Source organism: Monodon monoceros, unplaced genomic scaffold, assembly GCF_005190385.1.
Source record: "Monodon monoceros isolate NGI ecotype Baffin Bay Population unplaced genomic scaffold, NGI_Narwhal_1 Super_Scaffold_5, whole genome shotgun sequence".
Taxonomy (NCBI): domain Eukaryota; kingdom Metazoa; phylum Chordata; class Mammalia; order Artiodactyla; family Monodontidae; genus Monodon; species Monodon monoceros.
Genome location: NW_021703782.1, coordinates 95,549,425 through 95,571,088, shown reverse-complemented (window position 1 = coordinate 95,571,088; position 21,664 = coordinate 95,549,425). Strand labels below are relative to the sequence as shown.

General features: G+C 43.5%; 1 protein-coding gene across 1 annotated transcript in view; it reads right to left on the bottom strand.

Annotated features, from left to right (window-relative positions):
* PAPPA (pappalysin 1) overlaps positions 1–21,664 on the bottom strand; it is a 253,443-nt gene that overhangs the window by 103,281 nt on the left and 128,498 nt on the right. Inside the window, exon 11 of the mRNA XM_029203474.1 lies at positions 3,304–3,497. Coding sequence (XP_029059307.1) covers positions 3,304–3,497 — 194 coding nt within the window. The remainder of the gene's footprint in view (positions 1–3,303; positions 3,498–21,664) is intronic.

Sequence of the window (21,664 nt, the reverse complement as noted above, 5' to 3'; positions counted from 1 at the left end):
CCTCCTCTAATCACTGTACAGGGTAATGAAGGCCACGGTTAGACTCCTTCCTCTTCTCTGTTGTCAGAAGGGAGCCATGTTTACACTCCAGGAAGAGCCTTTACTCAGAGTTATGCAGGTTGCGTGTGTGTGTGCGCACATGTTGGCTTGTGCATGATGGGGGCGGTGTGTGAATGACTTCTAGGCACTTGCTTTGAGACAGGGAACTGGGGGGGACTTTTGTTCCGCAGGCCTGCAGGCCTCCAGGCCGCCCTGCCCAGCCCTGCACCCAGACGGCACACACATCCCCTACCCTGACCCTGTATTCTCCAGTGAGTTGATCTCATTATGGCAAATTTAGTTACAGCTGAAGTCTCCTTGTAACAAAGATTATGTCCAAGCCCAGAGTAATGGAACCTAGTCGATTTCATTAAAATAAAATTGGTTACAATGAATAATTCAATAGGATGATTTTGTTTCCTCATCTCCTCTTTGTAGATCGAAGAGCTAGTATTTATAATGATTTTTTTTAATTGGATTTTTGTTTAGGAAGAGATAATCACCCATGATTCCTGACAGCCCCCTCCTTAGGAGACTGGAATAATTGCCCCACAAAGTCTCTTTTCAAATGCTAAGACTGGAAAATTCTTTCTCTCCTTTTCTCACATTAGTAGCAATAAACTTTGGGTGGTTTTTAAGCACAGCTGCTACCTCAACACCTGCTCATGTGAGATTCTGAGTGTGTTAATAATACCCTTGTTTGAATGATGTTTTTTAAACATTTCTAGGAACTGGATGGAGGTGCTGAATTTGGAATTCCTGGCTCTATTGCTGGCCAGCCCTGCTGCTCCTGAAGCAGGGCACTCTGTGAGAGAGGTAGCAATGTGCGTGTGTGTGTGTGTGTGTGTGTGTGTGTGCGTGTGTGTGTGTATCTACAGTCAATTAAATACACATCTCCTGAACTCCTAGTCTTATCTAGACCTGTGCTTGAAGATGGGGGAACAAAGTGAATAAAATCTCAAAACTGTTTTCACAAAACTAGCAGTCTAAAGGGGGAGCCAGACACAGAAACAGGTAATTAGAGTTCAGAGCCTGGGTGTAACCAGAGATGGATACAGCAAATACAGAGGTGGCACGGGGCAGGATGAGGTCTACACAAGCACTCATTTATTCATTCATTCGTTTGTTCGTTCATTCACTCATGCACCCGGCTGGCACTACACATGGGAAACGTCAGGGAATACCACGCTTCCATTTCTTTCCATCCTCCTTGGGGCAGTCGGAAGCAAATGAATGAATAAAGGATCTAATGCATGTAAACACAACCAGATAAATGAAACAATGATCAAATAAACACTGTAAGTGAGCTTGGACTCCTTTTGTACCTCTTCAGATTATTTTCACTGGGCCCCAGAAGGTCACATTTCTCTTTCATCTAGAAACCAGGCCTCCCCCCAACTACCCCACCGACCCTGAGTCAGGGAAGCAATATTAGAGAGGACTGGCTAGGAGTAATGGCTCATCTGCAAGGCCAGGAGGGAGGCCGGCCTCAGAAATGGCTAAGGGGCCAGGCAGTAGGAAGCACTGAGTCGTGTCTCTGGGAAACAGGAATCTCGGAAGAAGGCAGGTGCTTGTTCAGCAGGATAATTGGAAAGGGGGCTCTGGGGACAGTATGGCCATCCCAAGAATCACATCAGCTCTGGTGGCCCCAACACTCTTGCTCCCTCAACTAACCTGACGGTCCCTTGGGGAAGAACCTTGGGACATAACTAGTGCATTTGGGGACTAAGGAACGAGTCACAGCTTTTTAGGGTTGGGAAGGTCCTTGCAGATCATCCAGCTCAACTACTCTCTAACTTAAAGATGGGGAAAATGGGGCCCAGAGAGGTGGGAACACTAACCCAAAGCCACACAGCAAATTCATGGTAAAGGCACTGTTAATTCACGGGAGAGTGCTCAAGGAGCACACAACTTGACACTCTGCCCCCCTCGAAAGTGAGACTCACCCCAAGAATTTGTTCTTATCCCACTGAATTCCAGTGGTATATCCAAAATGGAGAGCTTTCCCCAAATGTAACTTACAATAGGTAGGGACACAGGAAGACAGTCAGTACCCCTACTATGCTGGTGTTTCTTGCCCTTAACCCTTCCATGTCCAGTTGCTGACAAACAGGTCTCATGAGACCTTAGGATTGCATTTGGCCATTTGCAGCAACATGGATGGACCTAGGGATTATCATACTAAGTGAAGTAAGTCAGAAAGAGAAAGACAAATACCATATGATATCACTTCTATGAAACAGAAACAGATTCACAGACATAAAGAGCAGACTTGTGGATACCAAGGGGGAGGAGGGTAGGAAAGGAAAAGACTGGGAGTTTGGGATTAACAGATGCAAACTAGTATATATAGAATAGAGAAACAACAAGGTCCTACTGTACAGCACAGGGAACTACATTCAATATCCCGTGATAAACCATAATGGAAAATACTATGAAAAAGAATATATATGTGTAGAATTGAGTCACTCTGCCGTACAGCAGAAATTAACACATCATTGGAAATCAACTACATATCAATACAATTTTTTTAAAAAAATGACTTTATAAAAAATTTTAAAAAAAGCATTAAAAGCAAAGTCAAAAGAAAAACTGCAGACTGGGCAAAAATATTTTCAACATACGTCACAAACAAGGGCTCATCTCGCTGGTAAATAAACCACTTTTAACCATCAGGAAGAAAAAGACCGAAGTCCCAATAGAAAAATGGGATAAAGAGACTGCTCATAGAAAAAGAAAGGAACATGAACATGATACACACAAAAAGAATCTCAATTTCACTGTAGTCAAAGAGATGCAAATTAAAACAACGTGAGATGACATTTTCTTACCTATGGAGACAGTAAAAATCCAAAAGTTGACAATACACTCTTGTTAAAATTGGAGAGAAACAAACACTTTCATACATTCCCGATAAGAATATAAAATGGTACAGTCCTATGGAGGAATATTTGATACAAATATGATAAAGTTATATACGCATTTTTTTTTTTTTTTTTTTTTTTGGCCACGCTGCGCAGCTTACAGGATCTCAGTTCCCGCACTAGGGATCGAACTCGTACCCTTGGCAGTGAAAGCGTGGAGTCCTAACCACTGGACTGCTACAGAATTCCCTATATATGCATTAAAAAAAATTATATTTGGCTAGAGATATGATCAAGTGGCCATGTCCGATGACACTGTTCTTTGTGATGGGCAACCTTGAGGGGCAGAGCAGAGATTCAGAATGTCTGCAGGAAATGTTACGTGTGGCTGGGAGCTTACCTGGGATGCTGCTGGTTGGCCGATGATGACCCAGCCTGGGCACTGCTGGTCTTGATGGGATACGGAAGCGTTGGATGCCCATTGATCCAGGAACCCCTGGGGCGTGTAGACACCACAGTCTTTGATGCTAGTTTTTTGTTCAAACTCCTCACATACCCCATCACCATCATGGAAATAGCACCGGCTGGGTTCATCTACAGGAGATAGACATAGAAGGGAGAGACCAGATCAATGTTTGTTCTTTGGCCTCATTTGTCATTAGCAGCTGTGGAATCAGGTCAGCAGCGCCATCAGCATGGTCACGCCCGTCACTGGGAGTCCCGGGTGAATATTGTTCAGTCTTTAAAAAGAAGGCGATCTTGCCCTATGTGACAACATCAATGAACCCGGAGGACATTACATGAAGGACAAATACTGCATGATTCCACTTATATGATGTATGTAAAACAAACTCATAGAAGGAGACAGGAGAATGGTGGTTGCCAGGGGCTGGCAGGAGGGGGTTGAGATTTCCGAGTTACTGTTCAATGGGTATAAAGTTTTAGTTATGCAAGATGAATAAGTTTTAGAGATCTGCTGTACACCATTGTGATTATAGGTAACAAAACCGTATGTACACTTAAAGATTTGTTAAGAAGGTAGACCTTGTATTATGCGATTTTTACTACACACACACAAACAAAAGTTGACAAACATTTCCACCTTCATTACCCCAAATAAGCCCCACAGCAAGCTTGTGAGAAAGATGTTATTATTTAAATTATTATTTTAGTCTTCCAGATTAGGAAACCGAGATCCCACATACCTTTAATAATTTGCCCAAGGTCATTCAGTGCGTTCATGCCAGACCCTAGTTTCAAACTCAGGCTTTCCACTGTCCAAGTTCTGGGTACGTTATCTGCCACCACAGAACTTCATGGTCTCAAACTGAGGTTTATTTAACTCTAAAGAGGATTACAGTTTGACATAAAGAGTGCACTGATACATGAGAGACTCTGGCTTCAGTCCCAGGTCTGTAACTAAATTGCTCTGTTCCTTTAGACACATCTCTTTCCCTCTCTGGGCTCAATCATCATTGAAGGGGACGAAGCTACTGAGACTCCAGGAGCCCTTCCTGTCTAATGTGCTAGGCTTCTAGGGCCTTGTTGGATATATTAGGTGTTTCAGTTAAAGGCCAAGTGAGTTCTCAAGCTCCCATGTAATTCAAATCCCAGCAAGGAGTTCTGCTTGGGACAATTTAAAGCTGCAGCTGGCTGCAATGATGCTCACTTAGCTGCAAGAACAAAGATCAGAGAAGCACAGAATTAACTGGATGCCTTCTAAGTAAGTAGGACATACACAGTACACGTTTCTTGGTGTTGCAATATAGAACCACACAAGGAGAAATCTGGAGGTAGCCGTCCAAAAGAGATCACTCTGCCCAACTTTTAATAACTTGAATGTCAGGTATTCTGTGATACTTCCCCAACTCTGCTAGGAAAAGCTAAGTGCCCCCTCCTATGTGGGTTCCTATTTTACAAGGATCCCCATCTTTACACTTATCCCACTGTGTGGCCATCATGTTTACATACAGCAGCTCCTTCAAAAGGCAGTGAGCTCCTCAAAATCTAGTCCCTATCCAGTGTTTTGGAGTGACCTTATAATTTATCATCCAAATAATGCACTTTGAGAGTGAGAGAGAAAGCTAGTAAAAACTGTCCAGGCGATACGCACATATCCTGAGAAAATCTAAATACCGCAGAACATGTGGTCACCCTGAGGGTACTGCTTGATCTAGGCCATCCTTCCCCTACTTACTCCAAAATGATGGCGTGAAGCCCCACTTCTAACCAGGGTTTGGCTTCTGCCCCTTATATTAGCTATGTAACTCTGCACAATTAGCGTCACTGGCTTCCCATCTGTAATACGGAAATCACTGTCCCAGCCAGGACAACCTCTCAAGATAGCCATACAACTTTCATAAGAAATGGACAGGAATGAGCTTTATTCTAAAATAACGGTCAAGGGACTTCCCTGTCGGTCCAGTGGTTAAGACTCTGCCTTCCCATGCAGGGGGTATGGGTTCGATCCCTGGTCGGGGAGCTAAGATCTCACATGCCTCGCGGCCAAACAACCAAAACTTAAAACAGAAGCAATATTGTAACAAATTCAATAGAGACTTTAAAAATGGTCCACATCAAAAAAAAAAAAAAAAAAAAAACCTTTAAAAAAATAAAATAAAATAATGGTCAAGAGAAAAAATACTCTTCTCCTAAGGGTTCAATTTATTCCTAAGTGGCTGAATTGAATCAGCGTATAAAATCAGTACTCACTTGAAACCCTTTCAAGCAGCATTCCCCCAAATAGAAAGAGCCCGGGTCAAGTAGAAATAAGACTTGGATTTCTGTGATGCTGACTATCTGGAAAAAGGAATCATTGAATTCAGGGGCAGCAGAATGTCGAGCCCCTTCCAAGCTCCAAAATCCCTTGTTTATTTCTGCAAACAGTTTACATAGTGAAATACTATCAAAAGAGCCAGAATAAATCAGTCCATTATAATTCAATTATTTAAGGATGAGTCTGAGCCAGCTGAGGACTCCAGTGACCAGTAGCATGCCCGGCAGTTCAAGCATGGAAAGAATACAGGCTCAGCACTTCTCAGTAGCTCCAACCTCTTGGTGAATGGAGCCAACTTACATATAATAAAACTCAGGCCCAATCCAAGAGTGATGAGCCATCAATCCAGACTTTACTCTCTAGAAACCCAAGAAAGGGAACTGCATAGGGCATAGGTTTTGGCATCAGACAAAACTAGGTTCAAATCCGAATTCGGCCATATACAAGCAGCACAGGGCTTACATAACCTAACCTCTCTGAACTTCATTTCCCTCATTAAAAAAAAAAATGAAGATAATATTTATCCAGCATTGTTGCAGTGGTTTCATGAGATGATGTGTACAATCCCAGCCCCTTCACCTATTTTATCGAATGGAAAACTAAGAGCCATAGGAGGTAAGGCATCTGCTTCCAGACAACAGAGAGAGTTGGTGGTAGGGCTAGAAGTAGGATCCTGGGCTTTTGATATCTAGCAGAGAGGTCTTCCCCCTGCACACCGTATCTACAGAATAATGAAGGCACACCCTGTTGAGGATAAGGTCACGGGGTTGCCGGACTCCTGGGGCCACCTTTCTTTTCCTCGAATATGAAGACAAATAGGGTAAGATTATCATAAGATCACCCATGATCTGCTCTCTAAGATAAGTTGATTCATGCCCTCATCAAAGAGACCTCAGAGTGGCAGGGACTGGGGCTAGAGTTGAGTTCTTGTGAAGGTTAATTTCTTCCTGATTATGCTGAAGACCTCAATCTATCTGTCTGCTTAGAGCCAGTGGACCCTGGAGGTTCTGGAGGAGAGACAGAGGTAGACATAGGTAGGTAAATATGTACTTAGATAGGCAGTTATATGTAGTATGTAGTTGATATATAGATAGATAGGCAGAGGGAGGGTTAGAAGAGGGATAGGAAATTGGGGGAAATGGGAGAGAGAGGGAGGGAGGAAGAGAGGAAGGGTGAGGGAGGGGGAGAGAGAGAACTGTTTTCTCCCCCAAGATTCTGCTGACAAAGCTGCTGCGAGTCCCTTTTTTTTGAATAACATCCCTGCACTCTGCTATTCAGTTTCTCTTGCTACTAGAGTCCCAGGGGCCCTTGAGCTGCATCTGCCAGCCTTCATCTGGGGAATTCTCTCTCCCACTCTACTCCCATGCCCCCAGGACTGAAGAAAGGAGGGTGGGGAATGGAATACAAATGTGTGGCCAGGAAAAACAAAGGCAGCAACAACAAAACAATAAAACAAAACCAGCCTTCCTGTTTTCATTACACCATTTTATTTGGTGCTTCTTGAATGCTTTATGCTGGGAGCTGAGCAGGTTTCAGAGAAAAGAGCTTGAAGTCAATACCAACGTCCGCTGAGCATCCTGCCCCCTGCCTTCTCAGGTAGTAGCTAGGTGGCACTGGTAATAATACATCCCACAGGGAGGGGTACTGTGAAAACGAATACTTGTTGAATGAATGAATGAGGAAAATTCAGCACCCTCGATGCACATACTCTCCTCCAAATATAGTTTAGGCTCTGTACCCTTTGAAACGTTTCTTTAGACTGGGTCTCGGGGTGAGGGGAAAGGAACTGGGACACCAGTGGTGACTAGCTTACAGTGGAATTCCACTGGGCAGTCCAATTTCTCCATCTTACCCCACCTTCCCCTGATACGGGGGTACTCCTCATTTCAGATTCGCTCTCTTTCACGTAGTGAGACACTTAGAAATCTGCTCTAACCAGCTAGGAGACTTGACGTTGGTGGGGAGACACTGCCGGGTCTGTCTTCCCTGGTTGAGCTTTCAGTTGCCAGAGATGAGCTCAGCTCCAAGAGCCCAAGGCAGATGGACACTCTGTAACCGGACAGACACAGCTGATGGCGATTCTCAATGACTTAATTTTTAATTTCCATCTGTCTGGAGCATCAGGATGAACTGCCAGGCCTCTGCACTCCTGAAGCATGTCTGAAGGACACTATCTGAGATAAGCAGGGATTGTCACCCCTGTTTGAAAGCTTGGGAAGCCAAGTCTCAGGGAGATGAAACAAGTTTACTTTTAAGTATAAGCAAAGGCTGGCATTTGAGCTATTGTTAAGAGTTCTCATCCTTGAAGTTAGAAGCCTTGGATTCAAGCTCCTTATCTGTCCCTCATTACTGGATAAGCATGGGCATGTTATGTCATCTCCCTGTGCCTCAGTTTCCCCATCTGTAAAATGAAAACAAGATTACCTTTTAGACTGCCTCAACAAAGTGCTGGGTGTGTTCAAACAGCATAATAGACTTAGAGATGGAAAGTGACACGAGTCTTAAAGGAACAGGGCTTATTCTTAACCATGATGATACTGGGGTGAGGTAGGGGGTGGAGGAGAAGTCTTCTTAATTAGAAATGTCTACTTTTGTTTACCCAGCCCTAGATCCTAAGGAATCTTCAAGAATAGAAATGATTGAAGAGAGTGCATGGGCTATTTTCAATATAAACAGCAAGAAACCAAGTAAACCAAAAAAAAAGGGGGCGGGGGGGGAGCAACAACCTGAGGAGGAAGAAAATAATTAACTTACAGCGGAACTATTTCAACCCAACTGGGGGACGCTGATTAACTTACCTTGATTAGAAACTTTGGTAATTTGTGATACCACTGGAATCCTGAGGATCCCACGGAACTTACAGACTAATGGTAAATGCAGGTAAAGCAGGTGATCAATAAATGGTCTATCATGATGATGATTCTGGAGCCGAACGTGATTATTTCATGTTATGTATGGGGAAACTGAGGTTCGCAAAGTTGAAGTAATTTTCCGAAGGCTTTAGAAGAAAATTTGCCAGAACGTTGGTTCTTAAGCCCATAATACAATCCTTTTCTACTGCACCGTGCCACCTTACCAGATTGGGTTTCCAGTATATAATTCTGGAACAAAACGGTTTGTTATCTTTAACCAAGTTTCAATACTACTTTTGGGAATCTCTGATTTCACTTTTCACAACAGCCCCTGGTATGGGCGAAGTATAACAAGTCTGAGAAGCTAACGGGGTTACTAAGTCAAGAGCCCACTGAGACAAGAATAAGACTACCTGCAGGTGGAGAGATGAGAGTTACAAGTAATAGGAGATGGATTTGGTTTAGGACTCAAGGAGGATACAAAGAATTTGAACACACACTTGTTTTAGTGGCCTGCCTTCCAAAGGATGGGTAGATTTACCTATCTTTCTAAACTTCTTGTTTATGAAGATGGGTCAGCTTTTGAGAAGTTAGCATCTGTTTCTATTTCCAGCTGAGAGAACAGGATTGGCATTAGGATATTCTCTTTTAGTCCAACGATTACTATTTTTTCTATTTTTTAAACACCAGAAAAAATAGTATTTTTTAAGTTCACTTGTTTGTTTAGGATGGGTCCAACCACAACAAACTTCATGCCGCATAACAATTCATCCAAACAACAACAAAAAGAGACCAAAAAATGTACAATCGTTGTGTCCAAACAATAGCTTCTTGGAACAGGGGAAACTGGGTGGAGTGCTCAAGCCCTGAAGGCTTACAAAGGGGAAGCTTGAGGCAGGGTGGCGGCTGTACTGGTAAATGTTTCCTCTGGAACAGAATATCTGGATTTTATATTGCCTATCTTTTAAAGGCTTCAAGGCAAACCCACATTGCTGACCTCACTTAGTTCTATTCAAACCAAGGTTTGTTCTTAACCTTCACCACCAGATCAGCCTGTCCAGAGTACAAAAGACAGGGTGGCGAAGGGCTTCTAAAGAACCATGAATCCACTAACAAGCTTCAGATGTCGAGTAGGTCTGCTGAATCTGAGGAGTTTAAGTGGGCTTCTGGTTCCGTCAAGGGCTGGCCACATACCAAAGCGGGCCAGAAATTCCTTCCTGTGTTTCGGTGGGACAACCAGGCGCCATCTAGCAAACCCAAAGCACTAGGAAAAGAAGAGTGAATCTGGACGTAGTCTCAAATGATCACTCCAGCTCCACGCCCACAGAAAGCACGCTCAGGACAGCCTCCCCTCTGTCCACTCGCCCCCTACAACACTCTCATAATTGGCTTTGGGTCTTCCCCACTTCAACACCTTCTCATAAAGCAGCCTATGAGTGATTAAATCTGACCATGTCTGAAATTCTAATTGACTCCTGCAAAATTTGAGTTCCCCATCTAGCACTCAAGTCCTTTTGTAATCCAGCTCCAACTTCCCTGTCTATTCTCATTTCCAACCACACCTCCACTCTAAAAGCATAGAGTTCCTTCCCAGAACTCACGCCTCAGAGCTCTCCACTCCCCTCTTATTTCCTTAGCCTGAAAGGCTAGTAGTCCTTGCCTTCACGTCTTCCATCAAGATTTAACTCTAGCATCTTCAGCCCCATGAAGCCTGACCTGTCACTCTTCTGCATCACTACTTGTCTAGCACAAGCCATTTCCCTTTATTCCCTGAGTCACGATTCTCTTTTTCCAAACCAGCAAAGCAGGATATTGCCTATGTAAAAATTGTTAATTAAAAAAGTGAGCAATGTACATTTTAAAAATTAAAAAAAATTAAAGCCTTCCTTCAGTTCACATATCCTTACCATTCTGTCTTCTACTTCACATTTCCCTTTCCATGATTCACAGTGAAATTTACTGAGGGTTATCTAAACTTGCATTTCCCACTTTCTCTCCGGCAATTCACTCTTCAGTTCACTCCCATCTAGCTTCTGAACTCACCACCCCACAGAAATCAATCTTGTCAAGGTCACCATTGACCTCAGCATTGCTAAAACTAACTATGACGTCCAACAGTCCTGAAACATGTGAAGAAATCGCCCATTCCTTTCCTCTTGAAGTACTCCCCTCCTGGATTCCACACCACCATGCCATCCTAATCCCTTCTGGCTCTCAGCTCTTCCCACACAGACTCATTTGCTGTCTTCTGCTTCCCTCTGCTAAATGCTGCCACCTTTCAGGGTGAGGTCTTGGGCCCTCTTTTCCTTATCTATCTATACAGTCTCTCATCCAGTCCCAATGTTTAAATAAAAATGTTAGAGTATGGATGTGCCGATGACTCAAACATCTCTTTAGGTATGACCTCTTCTCTGAGTCCCAGCTGCCTGCAATGCCATCTCTACTTAAATATCTATTTAAAGTCATCACAAAATCAACATGTCTGAAATGTAAAACAGATAGCTAGTGGGAAGCAGCCGCACAGCACAGGGAGATCAGCTCGGTGCTCTGTGACCACCTAGAGGGGTGGGACAGGGAGGGTGGGAGGGAGACGCAAGAGGGCGGAGATATGGGGATATATGTATATGTATAGCTGATTCACTTTGTTATAAAGCAGAAACTAACACACTATTGTAAAGCAATTATACTCTAATAAAGATGTAAAATTAAAAAAAAAAGAATTCTATCACCCAGTCATAAACTTACATGAAACCTCTTTCAAAAAGAATAAAAAAAAAAACACAATCAACCTGTCTAAAATAAAAGTAATGGTTTCTTCCCACAGTCCTTTCTTCCCCATCTTAGTAAATGATAACATTGCCTGACAATGGCCAGACTAAAACCTTCTGAGTCATCTCTATTTTTTTCAGTTCATCCTCCAATACCACATAAAGTCCAAGAGCCCATCCTGTAGACTCTTTTATCTCAGGATATTCCAAAAAGATCCACTTTTGCTCCATCACTACCACCCTAATCCAAGCCACCATCACTATGGCAATGCTTATTTCACCAGAGTCTCTTCTATGTCTGCTCCGAACCCTCCCTCCTAGAGCACAGCTAGAGCGCTCTTTTAACAACATGAACTACATCAGGGCACTCTCCAACCTAAAACTCCTCGCACGGAACAAAATCCAAAGACTGTATCACAGCCAAGTCCCCACTTTATCTGACCATCTCCTACTATTATCCTTCTTGCTCGCTGCCTTCCATTCATTTACTCATCCGTCCATCCATCCATTCAACAAGTATCTATTCCTTAAATAAGCCAAACTTGTTATTGTTCCAGAAATCTCGAACTTGATATTTACTTTACCTGAAATACTTTTTCTCCCCTGGCTTTTTTCACAATCTCTTCTTTTCTGCACTTAGGGTTTAGCTCAAACATTACTTCCTCAAAAAACAACGCTGGCTACTTACAGTAAGCTCACATCTTATTCTTCCATCCCCATTAGAAAGTAGCACACAATCTTATTTTATTTCTTCACAGTATTATTCACTATCTAAAAGTAAATTATATTTATTATTGTTCTCCTCCTTCTAGGTGACATAAGTTTCACGGAAGCTTATCTCAAAATGTACCCCTTTCTTTAGGATCAAGAAAACTGCCTCTCCATATTATGTAATTGATATTGAAGAATAAATGAATGAGGGACTTCCCTGGCGGTCCAGCGGTTAAGACTCCGCACTTCCACTACAGGGGGCGTGGGTTCGATCCCCAGGCAGGGAACTAAGATCCCTCATGCAGCACAATGTGGCCAAAAAAAAAAAGAATAAATGAACATATGAATGAATGAATGAGTGACTGTGTATAGCTCTTGGATTGTAAGATATTTCTGGGCTGGCCCCAATCACACTTCTATTTGCACCCCCTAATTCTTAAGACAATGCCAGTCTCATAGCAGGTACTCAGTAAATGATGAATTAACAAAGTTCTTTCGAGTTTCAGAACCTCTGTTATTGATTGTATTGAAGAAGTCTCAAACCTGATTTGAATCTGTTTCAGTAGATTGTACTGTAGAAAGATTTTAATGAAAATATTAATTATAATATCATATTATAAATCCTAGCACATACTGAGGAGGAAAATCCAATTCTATATAAAGCACCCCATGTTATTTTTTTCCCATAAGACATCTCACCATCTGTCCTACATATTGTTTTATTTTCTTTCTTGACTGAATCTGCAAAGAAATGGAATATCTGGAGAGAAAAGGCGGTGCACACTAGACTGAAATGTAATAAAGATATTTGATGGCCTTATGAATTGAAACTTGAAGATACATTTACATCACCTTGAATTTAGTATAGTTTTTTGAATGGCCTAAAAAGATTGTAAGCAAAGATAGTGATCCTAATAAATGACAATACATCCAATGTGCAGAATGTTCAAAGCCCTGAATGATTTTCAGCTGGGTCTACTTTGGTTGCCAGTGCGATCTCATAATGTGAAAGAGGGGTAAAATTCAGTACCGCAGTGAATGACACAGTGGCCATGAAACAGGCATTCTAAGCATGGACAGGAGGAAGGGTGATACCTAGGACCCAAAGGCCTTTAAAAGTATGAGCAGGAAGTAACAAAATGAGATTTGTTTTGCATGATATAAGCTAATAATAAATGCAGAAGAATAATCTGAAACATTCATATGCAGAAAGTCGGCAAAAAATGGTTAAAAAAAAAGGTGATAAAAGATAGCAAACTACAAATGGAGTATCAGTGGTTTTAATGTGATCTCAGCAGTCCACACCAAACAGAGAGAGAGAGAGAGAGAAAAAGGAAGGGAAGAAAGGAAGGAAGGAAGGAAGGAAGGAAAGAAGGGAGGGAGGGAGGGAGGGAGGAAGGGAGGGAGAAAGAATGGGACACTTCCTCAAGATCAGCAGCCTGGTCGAGAGAACTGGAGTCTAAAATAAATGTCCACTAATATACCCATAGCTTTGACCAAGTCATTTCCCTCTCTGGGCTACAGTTTCCCCTTGAGTAAAAAAAGAAAGTTAAATCAAACTGTTTTATGATTCCCTTCAATTGATTCATTCTAAAATGTATTTGCAGGCTTCTCTGATGGCGCAGTGGCTCAGAATCCGCCTGCCAACACAGGGGACATGGGTTCGAGCCCTGATCCGGGAAGATCCCACATACCTCGGAGCAACTAAACCTGTGTGCTGCAACAACTGAGCCTGCGCTCTAGAGCCCGCGAGCCACAACTGCTGAGCCCACGTGCCACAACTCCTGAAGCCCGCGCACCTAGTGCCCGAGCTCTACAACAAGAGAAGCCACCGCAACGAGAAGCCCGTGCACCACAACGAAGAGTAGCCCCCGCTCGCCGCAACTAGAGAAAGCCCGCGCGCAGCAACGAAGACGCAACGCAGACAAAAATAAATAAATAAAATAAATTAATTAAAAAAACAATAAAATGTATTTGCTTCTTGATTTTTGTACCTTTCCTTTAATCATTAAATCCTTTTTTAAGTCTGAAGATGGGGAAATGGGTTCAGCCAAATTAAAACAGAGAAGGGTACAGAAGAACTCTCCGAAGAATGTAGAAGAGGACATGATAAAAAGCAGATGGAACAAGGGACCGAAATCAACATGTGAAGCTCAGCTTTGTCACCAGATTATGTTTGGTGCTGGGCAACATACATCATCATTGTGGGGTTCATTCTTTTTGTCTATTAAAAGAAAATGACAATATCACTTTTCCTACCCATTAGAGAAAGTGGTTGTAATGATCAGATAAAAGAGTGTTATGGAAAACGCTCACGCATGTTGTTGTTCTACATTTTATGATCACAGGTACAATCTAGAACTCATCTCTCAAATCATCACATGGGCTTTCCAATTCACTGAGTCAGTCTCAGCTCGGTTATCACCTGCCTAATGAGGCCTTCTCTAACCATGCTAACTTCACTCCAGTCTCTCTCTACTCTACTAGTCTATTTTATTTTCTACATAGCATTATATTGCTTCTTCAAAGTCTCCTTGATCATTGCATTCTCTCTAAAGCAAAATGGCAGCTCCAAGAGAGCAGAAACAGGCTGTTTTGCCCACTACTGCATTCCAATCCCAGAACATAGAAGACAGTCAGGAAATATGTGCTGAATGAATGAATGAATGAATAAAGGTTTAGCACTGCAAAGGTCTTTAGAGGGGCTTCCCTGGTGGCGCAGTGGTTGAGAGTCCGCCTGCGGATGCAGGGGACGCGGGTTCATGCCCCGGTCCGGGAAGGTCCCACATGACGCGGAGCGGCTGGGCCCGTGAGGCAAGGCCGCTGAGCCTGCGCGTCCGGAGCCTGTGCTCCGCGGCGGGGGAGGCCACAGCGGTGAGAGGCCCGCGTACCGCAAAAAAAAAAAAAAAAGTCTTTAGAAATTATCTAGCCTACATGCTTCCTTTTGCAAATACAGCAAGTGAAAGTTTCAGAGTTTCAGAAAGGTTAAGTAACTCGCTGGATGCTGCACAGTTCATTGTCATGGGCCAAGAGTTGGATTGGCTAATTAATCCTCATTCTATAAATATTGGGAATATGCAATATTAAACAGAAATTGGTCTGTGAGAAATCCATGTATGTGAGCATTAAGCAAAACAGTGCATTCAAATAAAAGTCAGTCTATGCACATATGCATACCTATTCTTCAATCCTGCAAAACAAGCAGCCCGCCGGTCTGTTAAGGCATCCTCAAGATGTCAGAGAAGACAGAATTTTGGACAAGTGGATGCTATGTTACCAGTAGCCAAGGAATCAAAGGCACCACATGAAAACCAAGCCAGTCACCCCGGTCTGGCATAACTGTAGTGACTAACGTGACCACAGTGTGCTGGGTTCTTGGTGGGGTTCCCACGCAAGAAACTGGAGTGTCAAAGCGGATCCCTCTCACCCTGAGCCCTGGTCGGTTTGGCCAGCCTTGAAGACTGTCCTCCTGCCAGATGGTTAAGATAAGACCAAAAAGATGAGGCCTTCAAGCCACAGTTTCCTTATTCTCCAAGTTACAACACATGCTGCAGTGCTCTAAAGAGCAGAAGCCCGGTCAAGAGGCAGAAGTGCACTGAGGTAAGTTTTCTTTATCTTGCATGATGGGGTAGGCCACTCTTCTGTTCCTGGAGAAGATTTTATGTTAATTTGAATCTATATGTTTGGTTTGTATTATTGAACTGTATTTTTTTGTTTTTTATAGAAATGTGTGTATATGTCTCTCCCTTTCCTCCCAATAAGGAAAGAAGAGAGGAAAGAAGGAAGGAAAGATGGAAGAGAGAGAAGGAGAAAGAAAGATAGAAAAGAAGGGGAATTGGTTCTAAATCTTAAGAGTTAACCTGGAATATTTGAAAATATCAATCAAAACCACTGTTGCTTTTCATCAGAGATGACAGATAAGGGTCAGCATAACTATTCATGCTCAAAAAAAGTTCCAAAGAGTAGCAGTCTCTCTGAGATCAGTTTCTACCAACTGGAGAAGGTGTTGGCCCAAACAAGAATGTGAGATTGCAGATTACGTTACTGAGAAGACAGTCGATCCTAGACCAGAGGTCAGAGAAGCCCCCTCTGATCCTAGAGATGGCTGGACAGATCAGTTCTGGGCCACCGATGAACTAGGATATGGTCAGAGGATGGGGCCCAAGGTAGGAGCCATCACTAAGCAATGCTCATAGAGGTATGGAGTTGCTTAACCTGAAGGAGAGAAGGCTCCGAGGGGACACAGCAAAAAACTCTTCTAACGAACTACAGTTGCCCTGAAAATGAAATTGGCTACCTCAGAAGGTACTGAGTTTTTCATTCAGCATTTTCTGACAGAGGCTTGATGACAATTAACAAGGCGTAATCTGGTCCTTGCCTGCTTCTGCAGCTTTCTTTCTAATGTAATCTAATTTCAGCTCCAGGCAGGCTGAACGGACCATGTTCCCTCTCACCTCCCCACCTGTGCGGAAGCTCCCCCCGGATTCACAACCCTGCTTTTCCTATGACTAGTCTCCGTTCATCCTTTATCCATATTTAACCAGACACTACTCTGGAAAATCCCTCTAGCAATTCACTCAGGAGAGGCTACTTAACCCTCTCTTTATCTTCCAGCAGAAGCCTACCTCTACTGTACTTCTTCTCTACTTAAAATGATAGCTACCATGCAGATGTAAGCTATTATATATAGAATGGATAAACAAGGTCCTACTGTATAGCACAGGGAACTATATTCAATATCCTGTGATAAACCATAATGGAGAAGAATACAAGTAAAAAAAATATATATATGAATCACTTTGCTGTACAGCAGAAATTAACACATTATCAATCAACTATACTTCAATTAAAAACAAACAAACAAAAATGATAGCTACCATGCAATAAGGGTATTTGCTAAGTGAATGAATGGATGACCTGGTCCGTGCCATGCACGATGTTAAATGTTTTTAAATATGTAATGTCATTTAATCCTAGAAGAGTCCTATGTATTTGGCGCTATTATTATCCTCATTTAACAGACAAGGAAATTGATGTGTAACGAGGGTAAGGCATTACCTAAGGTTTCAGGAATCAAACCCTGACTACTGTGATTCCAAAATCCATACCCTCCCGTCCACCCCTGCTGCCCAGTTCATGTCTTTTGTGTGGATGTGGAGGCTGAGGAGGAGCTAATGAGACAAGCTGATCTGATTCTCGCTGAGATGCCCTGCGATTTTGTGGTACTTGGGGGCTCAGGGGTCTGATGGAGCTGCGGGCACATCCCTGCTCTTCACTAATTAGCCGGGTGTTGATGAGCAGCGCACTTCATCTGAGCCCCAGTTTCTTCTTTGGCAATTGGTGAAATAATGACTCTTCCCAGACGTTTGGGGGATGAAAATGAGAAGCGGTATAGAAAATGCCTAGCACGGGCATCTAGCATGAAAAAAAATTCTGTGAAGAATCAGGAGTCTCCCTTCCCTAAAGGAAACAATCTGTCTCGGCTACCTTGTGCCAGTTAAATTGCACGGGCTCAGTAACTCATGTTTTGGTTAAACCTTTAATTTTTTTTTTTCAAGGGGAATCTGAGTTTTTGTTGGCAAGGGATCGAACAGGCGCGGGCCCAGCCTCTGGGCCCACAGTCCATTAGGGAATTTATGAGGGGAGATGAGGGACCGTCAACTCAAGTACTCCCTTCAGAGGCAGTACTTACAAAGCCATCAATTTCCTTAACAAAGACCATTGGCTTAAATGCCCCTTAAAGCAGTGTTATTTACACAGTTCTCCACTTCCCTTTGAATTCTCTGCCTGGGGGGTGGCCTACCTGCAGTTCTTTCCAGCTACTAGTTAATTAGGCTCCCGCCCAGAAAGGAAGCCAGCAGAAACTGGGACTTGGTTTTGAAAAGCAGTTCGATTTGGGGGTTATCACAGAGTTCACCCAAGCCACTGGTACTGCCTGCCGCTTCTGCTAATGTTCTAAAACGTGTGGACCTTGTCAGAGTTAGGACCATGGGTGGTATTGTGAGATAGAGAAGGAGTGACTGACCATTCCAGCTGTCTCTGCTTTGCAGGAAAGTAAAATAAAGCTCAAAGAGCATTAATGGCAAACACTCCTAGGGTGCTTTCTAGCTCTGTAGCATATCAATATGGTAATACTGCAGTTTTATAGATGAGGAAACTAAAGTAGCCCACACCCCTTTTTGTGGCACAGCTGGGATTTGAACCAAGCAACCAAGCTCCAGAGCCTGGGCACAGAACCACCATACTGAGCTACTCAAACTGAGACGTCTGGCCCGAGATGACAGCTAGAAAGTGGAAAGACTGTGAGTCCAACTGAGGTTTGTTTGACTCTAAAGACCAACAAAGCTCTACCACACTTTGTTGCCTGAAGAATAAAATTGTCTCTTAAGAAATATATCCTTCTTTCACTCATTTATTCTATATTTACTGAGCTGCAAATTATGTGCCAGGTCCTGGACTGAATCCCGAGAAGTCGGATGAATTAAACTGGGGCTCAGCACTCCAGGAGCTCAGGGGCTACTAAGAGAGGCAAGTAAATTACTGACTGCACGGTAGTTTGCTCCGAGGTAGGAGATGCTGCAGGATCACAGAGGAGGGGCCCCCCCACCCCCACCGACCCAATCTTACCCAGATTTGAGAAGGCTTCCCTTAGGAGGCAACTCCTGGGCTAAGTCTCTGGGAGGAGGAATGGGGGTGGGGCATACATTCCAGGTTGGGGTGGGGGGGCCTCTCTGAGCAAGTGAGAGGAAGCTGGAAACAGGATGGTAGGTGCAAAGCACAGAAGTTGCTGAATGCCACAGTAAGGAATTGAGACTTATCTCAAGGGCAACGCAGAGCCACCTGATGCTTTTAAAAGGAGGTGGACAGAACGACATTTGCATTTTAGGACGCTTGCTCTCATTACACTGGAGGACAGATTGGTGCAAGCAAAGATGGGGAGGCAGGAACCTGTTCGAGTTCTCGTACAGTAGTCCAGGCAGGAGCTCAAGTGAGGGGAGTTGGGGGACTCAGGTAGGGAGAGAGAAGCAGGACTGATTTGGGGGGAAAAAGTGTTCCAAGTAAAATGGGCAGAATGGCGACTGTTTGGATGTGGGAAATGACAGAGAGGGAAGAGTGACGGAGGTTTCCCAAGCTTCTAGTTCAAATGTCTGGCTGCCTAGTGGCATCAGCAGTTGAGATTGAGAGAAACAGGAGTTGCAGCAGGTCTGGGGAGAAAATGGCAAGCCTTGTATCAGATGTGCTGGGTTTGAGTGCCTGCAGGGCATCAGATAGAATCATTCGATATACAAGTCCATAATAGGTCAGGAAAAAGGCCTCAGACTTCAGACAGAGAAGGTGGAGTCTTTGGTTTTGAATGACGGGGTCAGGGAGAGGGTGTGTAGAAGGGGTAGTGAGCTCATCATGGAACTTTGGAGAAAGAATATTTAAAAGGTAGGCAGAACATGTCTGTGCAGGGATGGCCAGAGAGGTTAAGGAAAACTGGAAGAAGGTAACATTTCAGAGGCCTTGGAAGTTAGGTTCAAGAAAGAACCAGGTAAGTTAAGGGGGGAAAAATACCGGAGTATGTCTGTTTAATCATGCTGCTTAACGGACGCCCCTTCATGGCCTCCCTGAGTGACGGTTCTGAACTTTCTGCTTGATCTCTTCCAGGGACGGGGTGTTCTCTACTTGTAAGAACTAGATTATTATTTTTAATAACCATAAGAATCGATATATATATTGATCACTTTCTGAAGAACAGGATCTGTCCCAAGCCCAGCAGATCTGGCATCCTCACTGCCTTAGCGTGAACCTGACACACAAGAGGTGCTCAACAAATATGTGCTCCCACTCCACAGCTGGCAAAAGATGCTTGGGGACCAAGCCTGGAGCTAGAAGCAGTCCCCTGTGCCGCTGCGTCAGGTCAACTGGTCTACTCACAGTGCTGCAGAAGGACCCGCATTCTGGACCTTTATTTTTATCAGCAGAGACCCTGCACCTGATCTTACTGAGCCCAGCTGTCCAGGAAGCTTTCACAGACTCACCACCCCCAACCAGGGGTTTTCCCACTCCTTCTGGGGCCCCCTCACACCGATCCCTGCACATCTTTAAGGACCACTGCCCTCTGGAGTCCTCCAATGAAGGACTTCTTCTTAGGCCAATTGTCACTCCCATCCGCACCCTGCCTAGTACATAGCTCTGTATGCAGCAGGAGCTTAACAGAGACAAACACTAGTGTGAGATGGATCACATTTGCTTCCAGCTGTCTTTCCAGGACCCCTGAGGCTGTTGCCTCGAGGCCAGAGGAGGCAACCCTAGAGTTTGTAAGGGGAGCTGCAGACACTGGGTGTGGAATATTTTATCTTTCTTCCCGGCAAATTAAAAATCCAGTCCCTTAAAAATTATTATAATTTCAGATTTTCTTTATCTTAATTTCTCCTTGGTACTTAATCAGGAGCAGCCAAGAAAAAAATCGCTTTTAGTTCTTCCTCTGTTGAGGAGTTAATGATCTGTAAACAAACACTTCAGATGCGTTTCTTAAAGGGACCCCGGATCCTTTTGTCACGTGAAATTCCTTTTGCACCTTGCATTGTTTCCCCTTCTCATTATCTGTTTGCTGGTATGCTCTTCAGCTCTTGAGAGTACACATTTTTATTAGATAATCTTAATGATGAAGAGGTAGCATAAATTAGTGGTTCAACCTGAGGGTTTTGTGTGTGTGTGTGTGTGTGTGTGTGTGTGTGTGTGTGTGTAATTTATTTATTTATTATTATTTTTTAACATCTTTATTGGAGTATAATTGCTTTACAATGGTGTGTTAGTTTCTGCTTTTAACAAAGTGAATCAGTTATACATACACATATGTTCCCATATCTCTTCCCTCTGGCGTCTCCCTCCCTCCCACCCTCCCTATCCCACCCCTCTAGGTGGTCCCAGAGCACCGAGCTGATCTCCCTGTTCTATGCGGCTGCTTCCCACTAGCTATCTACCTTACGTTTGGTAGTGTATATATGTCCATGCCACTCTCTCACTTTGTCACAGCTTACCCTTCCCCCTCCCCATATCCTCAAGTCCATGCTCTAGTAGGTCTGTGTCTTTATTCCCGTCTTACAACCTGAGGGTTTAAGAGCCAGACTTCCAGGGCTGGAATCCCTTACTGGGAGCCTTGGTTAATTACTTAACATCTCTCTGCTTTTTCCTTATCTACAGGATCAACACAATTAGTCAAAGGAGTTAACAGAGGAAAAGCATTAAATTCATAACGAGCAATTTCTACTGTTATGACTATTGTTTGAGATGAAGAGATGGAATAGGACTGGAAACACATATCCATATGTCATCACTTCTACTGGTTCAGAAGCTCTGGTATTTTGGAGGAGGGCACTGGCTCCTCTAGTTTTGAAGTTGGGCAGTCCTTGGTTCAGATCCCAGCTCTGCCACTTAATAATCACCTGCTTTAAAGAAGCATTTCATCTCCCTGAGCCTCAGTTTCTTTTTGTGTAAAATGGGAGTAATAATCCCTGCCTTCCAGCAGCCCCGAGAAGATTGAAAGATGAGAGAGGAGAGCACTGTGTGTGGCACACTGCTGGCATGGGATGTGACACTTGCAAAAGTTTGTGTCCTCTTGTGTTGGTTTTCCAGCTCAATAAACATTTACTGAATGGAGGTCACTTT